Here is an 11,387-nt window from a genome sequence, read left to right on the forward strand (position 1 = left end):
GGACAAGGTCCTCCAGCACGCAAGGCTGAGACACCAAAGTTCTTCCCTCCATCCCTCCCACCCCAGCTGTGACACACTGATTACTATTAGAGTAATGGTGCCCATACATGGTACACTTTTTTTCATTTTTTTGATTAGATAATTTAGTTCAATTATTGTATTAGATTGAATATTACGATTTTTCCAACATTTTAGGTCAGATTTTTATTAAAAAAAACAGGATAATTGTTCGTTTTTCTTGATCGAAAAAAAAAGATTATTTTCAATTCGATTGTTTTGGTCGAATTAATGGTAAAATCGAACATTTTATTGTACCATGTATGGGCACTATAAGAGGCACCCCAGGGCCCCCAACCACCTCCAACACCTTAATCTCTAGTTTTCTGGCTGGCAGTCACTGCCCTGTATCCCCTTTTCTTATTTCTCTCTGCTTCAAACCCAATAGGGGAATGATGGCTTAGTGAGTTGTGCAACCCCTCCTACACTGCGCCCTGAGGCTGGAGCCTCTCTCGCCTCTGCCTCGGCCTGGCCCTGTGTGTGCCCCCTCCTACACTGCGCCCTGAGGCTGGAGCCTCTCTCACCTCTGCCCGGCCCTGGCACCAAGAAATGTATAGCAGCCACCAGAGTGTAGCCATCAGACCCAATGCTGGGAGAACACCAATTGAACAATGCAAGAGACATGTGCACATTTAGTATGCGTTCATCATTCTGGAACACTGCTTGCAATGTTTCTAGTTCTTGCATCTTATCCAGTAAAAATCACCCATTAATATATCATCAAACATAACTAGCACAAAATTAAACTTTATGGGAATATTAATATTTTTGCAAACAAAATTACATATTTTTGTCTACAGTCATTGTGTTACTTTATACTCACATAAAATAAAATCAATAGAATTTAGTAAAAGGTACATGATGGCTAATGGCTGTAGCTCACCCGGTACATGCTGTTGCCCTAAAATGTCCAGTCAATAAGGGCTGGGGCCCACTATGTGCAGCACTTGCTAATCGCCAGGGATTGGCAAAAAGTGCTGCAACAGTGGAACCTAATGAGGGTAGTTACACTAGGGAAATCGCAGCGATGGTGATTTCACTTAAATTGCATGCAGCATTTTCAGTGCGATTTAGTTTGAGGCAATGCAGGCAAAATTGCATTCCCTCGAATTAGCCCCAAAAATCGCTGCATGAAATCATGATTGCAAATGCATTCACGTCTGCAAATGCAATTTGTAGGCACAACCACTGCTGTAAAATATGCCAATTTCACGCACCACCATCGGTTGTTTAAAATACTAAGAGGAATATGGAGGAGGCAGAGGATCAGTAAGGCAGCCAGGCAATCTGTATGTTTTAAAAGGAAATAAATATGTCAGCCTCCATATCCCTCTCACTTCAGGTGCCATTGTCTAAATCTGTATTTTTAGTAAAATTTAGAAGCCATCTATTATAGTCTCGATGATAATAATTGTATAATGTATTCAGAGAATGCCGGTATAAACCAACTACATTAAAGGGACTCCGAGCACCTCTCATGGGCATGCCTTTAAGACTCTGACCAGTACTGCAAAGTACTTAAAGATGCATACCTTTCTGTAGTTTGTGCTCTCCTCTTTCATTTGATGCCTGAACCGCCGTTCAATTTCAATTTAAAAATCGTGGCTGACATCTTGGCTAGGTTATAACTTCTGGGTCACCCCTGTCTTCTCTGTTAGAGAAGTGCATCACTGAATGAAGCAGGAAGAGGAAGTGACACGCATGGCCATTGCAAGAGGCTCCTCCAGAGGGTTCATAGCCCGACTTTGTTGGAAGTCGTCTGTCTTAAAGGATACCACAACTGAAATGTGACATAATGAGATAGACATGTGTATGTACAGTGCCTAGCACACAGATAACTATGCTGTGTTCCTTTTTTCTTTCTCTGCCTGAAAGAGTTAAATATCAGGTATGTAAGTGGCTGACTCAGTCCTGACTCAGACAGGAAGTGACTACAGTGTGACCCTCACTGATAAGAAATTCCCCTTTTTTTACCTCTTTCTTGCTCTCAGAAGCCATTTTCTGCTAGGAAAGTGTTTTATAGTTGGAATTTCTTATCAGTGAGGGTCACACTGTAGTCACTTCCTGTCTGAGTCAGGACTGAGTCAGCCACTTACATACCTGATATTTAACTATTTCAGGCAGAGAAAGAAAAAAAGGAACACAGCATAGTTATCTGTGTGCTAGGCACTGTACATACACATGTCTATCTCATTATGTCACATTTCAGTTGTGGTATCCTTTAAAGGCATGCCGATGAGAGATGCACGGAGTCCCTTTAAAGACATGATCACATTATTTCAAAATCACAAAAAATAAATAAATACAGGTAGTGCAGTTTAATACCCATCTTGATATGCAGAAGATGTGATGGTTTGTAAAGATTCCTGAATACCAATCTGAATCTCATAACTGCTCAGCTGGTCTTCTTCCTCTTCATTCATTTTTATCACAACAATGCAAATAGCCTGCAAAAAATGCTAAATAAATGACTAATAATGTGTTAAACATATAAAGACCAATGTTTGGCTACCCCTTAGCAGTCTCAGTAATGAAATGTACTTCCTAAGACATGAGGTTAGTGGATAAAACTCACTTACTGATGCCTATCTTCCACATTAACAAATTCTTATAACCTATCCTTTCTAAACACTTAACCTTGATTGATCTCCTATATCTAACTGACCCCCCCCCCCCCCCCCCCAACAAAACCTAAGTCTATCTGATAATGTTAGCGTTTGCTGTCTTTGCTGAACTTGCTACCAGATTGCAAAATTATATGGTAGTGAGTTCTAGAAACAGCGGTTGTCAACATCTTGACTTAGGCATTTGTAAAACATTAAACTGCCACCAAAAGCACATGAACACCTACCTAGCACTACCTCTGAACTCTAGGTGGTTAAACACAATGGCTGTGAAGTGATATCAACACCACTTCACCACCAGCTATGTGCATATGGCCTTATTATTGCCCCCATTTTTTAATATGCATTTTTTAGAATGTTGCTTAACTTGCTTTATATGAATTATGCATTCAATTCTTTTTGCAAAATGCAAATGGAGAAACCCGCTCCTAATTTCTTCTTCTTTTTTTTTTCCTTCCTCCTTCTTCTGTCTCCTACAGCCTGCTCAGTGCCTCTCACCGCCTTCTCAGTCAGTCTGTAGTCAGTATACACTATCGGTGAATAGACAGACATGGATTCAGCTGACTGATCAATCACTATCATACCTTGGTCCTCATATGAAATACAATGATATCATATAAGGATGTAAATGGGATATGAAACAGGGTAGTGTTTCAGGCAGACTCAGGCCCGGATTTACATCACAGGAGCCTGTAGGCACAGATGTCCTGGCACCCTAGACTTTGTACTCCATGGACCTACAACCCCCACCAAATCACAATGCAAGTGTGCTGGCTGGCTCAGCTGTCACTTCTCCCTTACTTCTGCCCATCATAGGTATCTACAGGTGCCCCTTAGTATTAGGTAGGCAGAAGTACCCTCTGTATTAAGTAGCTAGAGGTGCCCCCAAGCATTAGGTAGCTGAAGATGCCCGTGGCTGAAAAGAAATCTGGTCAGTAAAATGGTGAGAATGGTGAATATCCTATCATTCACACACCGCTTGGGACTCTGCATAGAGAAGGAGGGAGAGAGGCACTTGTGAAGGGGAGTGAGCCGCCTTTCCATCATCAGGCACCTGTAGGCACGTACCTACAGTGCCGTATGGTAAATCCGGCCCTGAGCAGACTGGGTGTGAGCAGGCAGCTTTTTTTTTCTTTGTTTTGCAGTAAAAAGTTGTGTTTTTTTTGTTTGTTTTTTTTACAAAATAGCTGATGTGAGGTTAACAACAATAACCTTCTTTTAACTGCTTATAGCATTGACATGGAAAGCTAACACTTTACTGGTTGCCATTAAAGATGGTCAATCAAATGCAAACAATTCAGAGTTGATGCAGAATTATGCAACATTTACATGCAAATATATGCTGCAAATATATACAGTATATGCAGTTTGAAAATTCAGAGAAGCTGCTATGGACTATGATTGGTCCATTTTCAAGATACATATATTTACACAAATAATTTGTATAAATCTGCATCAACTTAGAATAATTTGCATCCCATTGACTATTGCCAGTTGCCGAGAGCGACCTCACTTTTCCTCTTCTTACACCTCCTGAGTAAAGCCTGGTGGACACATCCAATTTTTAATTGTGCAAACACTGGCCAATTTTCCATGTAGTAGAGAGAGAGAGAGAGAGCCTAGCTACACATTCTGTGCACAGTGTTCAAAATTGGTGAAAGTGACCAATCCTTTATCAATCAAAATTGGAGATGTGTATGCACCCTAAGAAATCATAATCTAATGGAAATAGTAAGAGTTAACAAATTGGTGGCACCTTGTAACATTAGCCTTGGCAGCTGTTCTTGTCATAACACAGCACATTTGTTATGCTATCATATCCAAATCCCAGATCAAGAAAATACTTTGTGCTTTAAAGACCAGTTCGGATCAGGGAAACACAGTCTTGTCCTGCAGATTCCGCACACATCTTTCTATCATTAATAATAGATATCCTGCAGTACTCTATAGTGTACTAAATGATCACTGCCCTGGCAACATTATGGTCATGTCAGATAATACCATCAGTAACTGTATATACTAGTGACAGAACAATACACCCTGTTTAAATTGCCACTCAGCATGAGGTCAGTGACACCCAAGACTGCACCATACATTGCATATGGTGAATGAATATTTTAACACTGCACTATGTAATATTCAGTACATTGCATATGTTTCAAGCACTGGGTTAAAGTAATTAAGGTGTACCATTCCATGAATGACAGACTTCTGTGCAGAAATACTTACAGAATAATATATCCCCCTGGCTTCTGTAAGAACAGAAAATCTGCTAATAACTATGGTATGTTGATGAATATTTAAAGGGATTTCAGACAGCCTGCAGCCTGCGTGGGAGCTATACTTACTTCTTGTGCATGCAGCATCATACACAATTGTCTGTAGTTTACAAATTAAGCATTTCTCACCTTTTCCAATCCTCATCTGAACATGTCACTAGAACAACAGCCTGCAGAACATGAGTGACACAGCCTTTCTAAAATTAAACATGAGTTGTTTGATAAAAATAGGTCTGACCTTGTGGAGCAGCCAACCAAGCACACAGACTCCCGGGGGAATAAGTGTGTCTTTAGCATGCTACTCTTTCCAATACAAGTTAGGACCACCATGATTTACGGTAGTTGCCTTGTCTAACATAACTTCCATATTTACACAGTAAGCCTGTTTACCAATGTTTTGCTATGCTGGAGATTATTAGAATACATAAATGAACCGGCAAACCTGGCCTGCATGTATTAAAAATAGTTTACAGCAGTTGCACACACATACAAAAATGAAGTCACACGACACCTAAGCTTCAATAACCCTTATGATCTCCTATAACTAAGAGGAGACATCTCCTATAGCTAAGAAGGCACAGGCAAACAAGGAAGTTTTCCAGGGCACCACCTACTGGTGGGGCACTGAGAAACCAGGGCAAGCACACCATTGTTGAATTGTTATACACATTTTCTGGTGACATAATAAATACTGTGCGCATCAAAGTCAGGCAGTTCGGTCTGCAGCAGAAGTGGCCCGTCTGCCGTTGCCACGGCAATGCATCTATTTAGCCGAGGAGACAAGAGAAGCACAGTGAGAGGCTAGGCAGAGCACTTCTCCTGCCCCTCAATGATTGTTGCCAATTATGAATGCAGTTCATACCCTGTTTCCCCAAAAATAAGACCTACTCTGAAAAATAAGCCCTAGCATGATTTTTTCTGGATTTTTTGAGGCTCAAAATATAAGCTCTACTTCAAAAATAAACCCTAGTTACAGTTAAAAAGTCAATTAAAATAGTGTCCAGTATACTTGTAAAAAAGTAAAATCAACTGACAATAGAATGCAGCAAGACCGATAGACACTTCACCAAGGAAACCAGACACTCCAAAAAGAATCGCACTCAAAAGACCATGAGGCCCAAAACAATAAGGGTTGGCAAGTGCTGGACTCTCGGTAAATACAGATTGTTGTACATGGGAAAAGAAAATACAGTCACAAGAAATTCATGATGGAGTCGAGGATTTGGAGACTTATGATGATGTTCCAGAACATGATGACATGACTACTGTTTTTTAATTAAAGTTAACCTGAAAGGGGAAAAAATGTCCCTGGGGGTGTACTTACCTTGGGAACGGGAAGCCCCTGGATCCTAATGAGGCTTCCCCCATCCTCCTCGGTCAGCCCGATCCTGTGCTGGGACCTCCAGACGGAAAAAAAACCCCACATAACAAATAATTCACCCCTGTGTGCAGGCCCGCTAGTGGCTCTCTACTCAGGCTCCAGCAGAAACAGCCAAGTCTGATCGGGTCTGCTCTACTGCGAGACGCATGCCTGCACACCGACAAGCAGATCTTCGGGGGTCCCAGCACTGGATCCTCTCTGCTGAGGAGGACAGAGGGAGCCTCTTTAGGATCCAGAAGCTCCCCCTCCCGAGGTAAGTACCTCTCAGGGACACTTTTTTTTTCTTACAAGTACACTTTAATGTTATTTTTTGTTCAAGAATAAATGTAGATTATTGTTCATGGAAAAGTAAGACATCCCCTGAAAATAAGCCCGAACACATCTTTTGGTGCAAAAATTAAAATAAGACCGACCCTGGCAGTTTTACTCAGGATGAAGATTACATTTTTTTTCAAAGCTAGAAAATTATTTAAAAATAACTGTTCCAAACTAGTTGGATCCATACCAAACAGCCCCTGGCTTATAAATGGCTGCAGGGAAAGCCTCCTGGCAAATTTGAAGGCACAGGATGTGCAATTCCATCTGCAAGACCAGAAATAGCAAAGGCTGAAACCACCCACACCATCTATTCTTCCTACAAAGAAACATTGGTTCACATATTAATGGAATTACGTGTTGGCACGGCTTGTGTAGGCTGTCTCGTGCCCCCTCTTAACCTCTCTTGAGTGGTATCTAAACTTTGGGAACATATTTGCTATGTCACTTGGGAGCTTCATTACCTGAAAAGAGGAGCCGTACAGGATGTGAACCAATGTCTTTTTGTAGGAAAAAGAAATAGGTGCTTTCAGCCCTCGCTATTTCTTGTACTGCAGATGCAATTGCACGTACTGTTTTTTTCAATATGCCAGGAGGCTTTCCCTGAAGCCATTTGTAAGCCAAGTGCTGCTTGGCAATGAGTACTTACTATCCTTCATGTTCGAGTTTATAGCCTTCTTTGTTTGGGGAATAGCTGTGGGTGGTCGTCCCAGGGGATGGCAGCACTGGGGCACTGCCCCCTGCCCTTTTTGGGGTGTAGTTGCAGGTGGTTTCCTAGGCAGTGATAGTGCTTGGGGTGCTGCCTGTAGTGTTCCCCCTTCCAGGTAATGTAGCTCCGAAGTCACATAGCAAACGTGTTCCCAAAGTTGGGATAATGCTCAAAAGGTTAGGAGAGAGCACAAGACAGCCTTCATGCGGTGCCTGTGCCAACACGTTTAAATTATTATTTGAACCAATGTCTCTCTGTTGGAAGAAGAAATAGTATAGTTAGTTTCAGTCCCTTTCTCCAGGGAGGTACAAATTGTACCACTCACACTGTTAAATAAATGGGATAGGCATGGAGACAAGTGGGCCACAGCCTGCAGCCAGACCACAATGGCTGCTGAAACATACAGTATATACAACCAAAGGTGGCTATTGCCATCCTGTTGAGAATTAAATAAGACAAAAAACAGGAGCTAAATGATGTGGTCAGTTTGCAAACCCTCTGCAACCAAAACACATGCTCTTAGTAGTATCTTTTGTACTCAACGTTCTCTCCTTAGAACTGGCCCTTACTCTACCTAAGCCAGTAAGCATGCATGCAAACATCTCATGCTCTAGAACAGGCTTTCTCAACCAGGGTTCCCTGTAACCCCAGGGTTCCTTGAGTACTCTGCAGGGGTTCCTTGGCATTTTACCCCATCATGGGGGAAGTATAATAGAGCACACTATAATAGATGGTACTGTAACAAGAAGCACTAAATTGGGGAGTCAGGAGACAGTATAATGAGTGGCAGTGTAATAGAGGGTAGTGAAATAAACAGCCACACAGACTTTTAAGACCATGCCTCCTGCAAAACAAATGCAGGGGTTCCTCGAGATCAAAAATTTGTTTGCAGGGGTTCCTTGAGATCAAAAAGTTATTTTCAGGGTTCCTCCAGAGTAGAAAGGTTGAGAAAGGCTGCTCTAGAACCTAGAGTTTCAAGCTGAAGGCAATTCTAGTTCTTAACTTTTAAACAAAGGGACCGCATGCATGCTTATAAAAGTTTTCCCCCATTTCCCCCAAAGTACAGCTGTCAAGTGCATTCCTACTGTATAAGTGAAGGCATTCTATGTGAATTTATAGAAAATTGTGACCCCGGACACTACCAAGGTGCTCATCCATGCCCTCATCATCTCCCCCCTTGACTACTGCAACTCCTTTCTGCCTGGCATCCCCTGGAACTGCATTCCCCCACTCCAATCAGTTATGAACGTGGCAGAGTAATCCATTCTTCTCACTGCTCCACATCCACCCTCTGTAAATCCCTGCACTGGCAACCTATCCAATTCAGGATAAGTTTCAATATTATGTGCCTGGCCAATAAATCTGTGCACAAAACCGCCCTACCTACATCTTGGAGCATGTTCACGGTTAAACACCAGGCTGCCCCCAGAGGTCCTCCACTGATCTTTGCCTAACCGCCCCGCACATTTCCCACTCCCATGCACGCCTGCAGGATTTCTCCTCTGGAACGCCATTCCACCGCTCATTGCCCTCTCCTTCAACACAGTCAAGCAAGCCCTCAAGACCCATCTCTTCATGATGGCCTATCCACCCCTTTCCACGTAGGTTCTCAACATGTGGTGCGCGTACCCCAGGGGGTACTTCTGATGGTTCCAGGGGGTACTAGGGCTTAATATACTTAACCAAGAATAAGAAATTTAGAGTTTTAGAAAATAATAAATCTTATTTAAACAACACCAAATTAGTGTTTTACCGGTAGTTAATTAAAAGCAATAGTAAATGCTTGGAAATTGTTTAGAACAAATTATCATGTACTACGATTAAATATATATTTGTCAAGGGGTACTTGTTTACTATGCCAGGGAGTACTTGGTGAGTACACTGTTTTAAAAGGGGTACATACCAATAAAATGTTGAGAAACACTGCCTACCACACAGTAACTCTCTGCTGAATACTTATTCTACAGCCCTATCTAATGTGTCCATCTCCCCTCTCCTTAGATTGTAAGCCTTTGGCAGGGCCCTCCCTTCCCTAGTTTATTCTACATGATCATGTGCCCCCATAATTGTGATTACTTGAAATTACTGGGCCTACCTAACCTGCCCAAATTGCATGATCGTGTATTTTGTACCGTTTGTCTTGTATAACTTTGTCTTATGTTGCATAACCTTGTTAAGTTATGTCTGCCATCCTTAGTACCATTGAATGTATTTATTGTTTAGTGCTGCATAATATGTTGGCATGTTATAAATACAATAAATAATAATGTCTTCCCCAATAACCTGCAGCCATTCACCATAAGAGGCACAGACATCATGTGTCACTCTATGATGAGCCCATTTGTTTTGTTTCCCATCATAACAAGTTCAGGCACCAGGTTTTATCCTATATACCAAGCACAGCCTCATGCAGCTCCACTCATAGCAACTGCCCCCCCCCTCCCTTCCATGCAGAGTTTGGGCAGGAAAACGCACTTAAAGAGACTCCGTAACAAAAATTGCATCCTGTTTTTTTATCATCCTACAAGTTCCAAAAGCTATTCTAATGTGTTCTGGCTTACTGCAGCACTTTCTACTATAACAGTGTTGTGGTTCTGTGATGAATCTCCCCCCTCCAGGCCCCTCTCTGCACACTGCCTGTGTGTTATTTAGATTATGGCAGATTCTCTCTTCTCTCTTATCTTTTACAAGCTGGATAAATCGTCCTCTGAGCTGGCTGGGCTTTCACATACTGAGGAATTACAGACAAGGGCAAAGCTGTTTGCAAGAAGAAAAGAGCAGCCTGAAACTTCAGTGCATGAGAGCAGAAGGGGGAAAAAAACACACAATGATCTCTTGAGATACAAAAGGAAGGCTGTATACAGCCTGCTTGTGTATGGATGTATTTTCTATGTGTGGACATACTGTACATCAACCTACTTCCTGTTTTGGTGGCCATTTTGTTTGTTTATAAACAAACTTTTTAAAACTGTTTTTAACCACTTTTAATGCGGCGGGGAGCGGCGAAATTGTGACAGAGGGTAATAGGAGATGTCCCCTAACGCACTGGTATGTTTACTTTTGTGCGATTTTAACAATACAGATTCTCTTTAAGTGTACATTCACTAAGTAATCTCTGAGATTTACCTCACCTGCACCCTCCCCTCACCTGTTGTGTGGCATCAAGTGACATTAGAAATGCATAAGAACAGGCCTGTTGGATTACACCATACAACCAGAGTAGATGAATATGTATACTCTAGTCAGTGTACTTCAAGCATTAGGGACAGTGAAAGATATAGCAGATACCGTAGTAGCAGGAAAGGAGAGAGGTAAGAAAAGGTGCTGCTGCCAAAAATTGAAGTGGCGCTCTAGCTCTCCGCCTAGGCAAACTGTGCTCCCAAACAGCCCTGCCTACTGTCACATAAGTACATGCAAAAAGGGCGTCGGGGAAAAAAGGGCACGGGGTGTAAACGAAAAGTGGCAATAATGTTAATAAAAAATATTGTGTTGTATTTCGTTTACAATAAAGTTTTACAAATTAAAAAACATTTAATATTGTGTATGAGATCGTAAATTGTAAAAACGATAATCTTTCCTGTTTTGAAAGTGAAACTTATAATTGCGTTTGTTAAAAAACGATAGTATATGTATAATCATTATAATTGTATAATACTGTGTATAACATTCATTTACCGTTTCTTCATGTAATAAAATCTGTAACTATTGTTTGTAACAATGAAAAATAACTGTAGTAAAACATTAGTAAATACAATTAAAATTTTACTACAACTAAACCTGACCCTACTCTCACACAGAACCTACCTATCCCTAACCCTTATGCTGGGCATAGACGGTTCGAGAATGCGCCGGTATCGAGCCAGCGTCGATTCCCGCTCGTCCCCGCGGGCATTCTTTATCAGCCGCTCGATTCCCCGCTATTGTCCACCCGCGGGGATCGAGCGGGGAATCTATCCGGCGGGTCATCGGACCTGTCAGATATTATCAATCGAGCCATCAGCGGCTCGATTGATAAGGGCACA

At 41.8% G+C, this 11,387-nt stretch overlaps 1 protein-coding gene across 5 annotated transcripts in view; it reads right to left on the reverse strand.

Moving 5' to 3' along the window:
* The window catches only part of ASB15 (ankyrin repeat and SOCS box containing 15), an 84,686-nt gene that overhangs the window by 29,338 nt on the left and 43,961 nt on the right, over positions 1-11,387 (reverse strand). For 3 of the 5 annotated variants that reach the window (XM_068276388.1, XM_068276386.1, XM_068276381.1), the window contains one exon: positions 2,383-2,504. In XM_068276388.1, coding sequence (XP_068132489.1) covers positions 2,383-2,480 — 98 coding nt within the window. In that variant the 5' untranslated portion in view covers positions 2,481-2,504. Of the gene's footprint in view, positions 1-2,363; positions 2,505-5,089; positions 5,146-11,387 lie in introns of those variants that run through there. The other 2 variants (XM_068276382.1, XM_068276387.1) reach the window with 2 other exon arrangements.

The sequence above is a fragment of the Hyperolius riggenbachi genome, chromosome 3 (genome assembly GCF_040937935.1).
Source record: "Hyperolius riggenbachi isolate aHypRig1 chromosome 3, aHypRig1.pri, whole genome shotgun sequence".
Lineage (NCBI taxonomy): Eukaryota > Metazoa > Chordata > Amphibia > Anura > Hyperoliidae > Hyperolius > Hyperolius riggenbachi.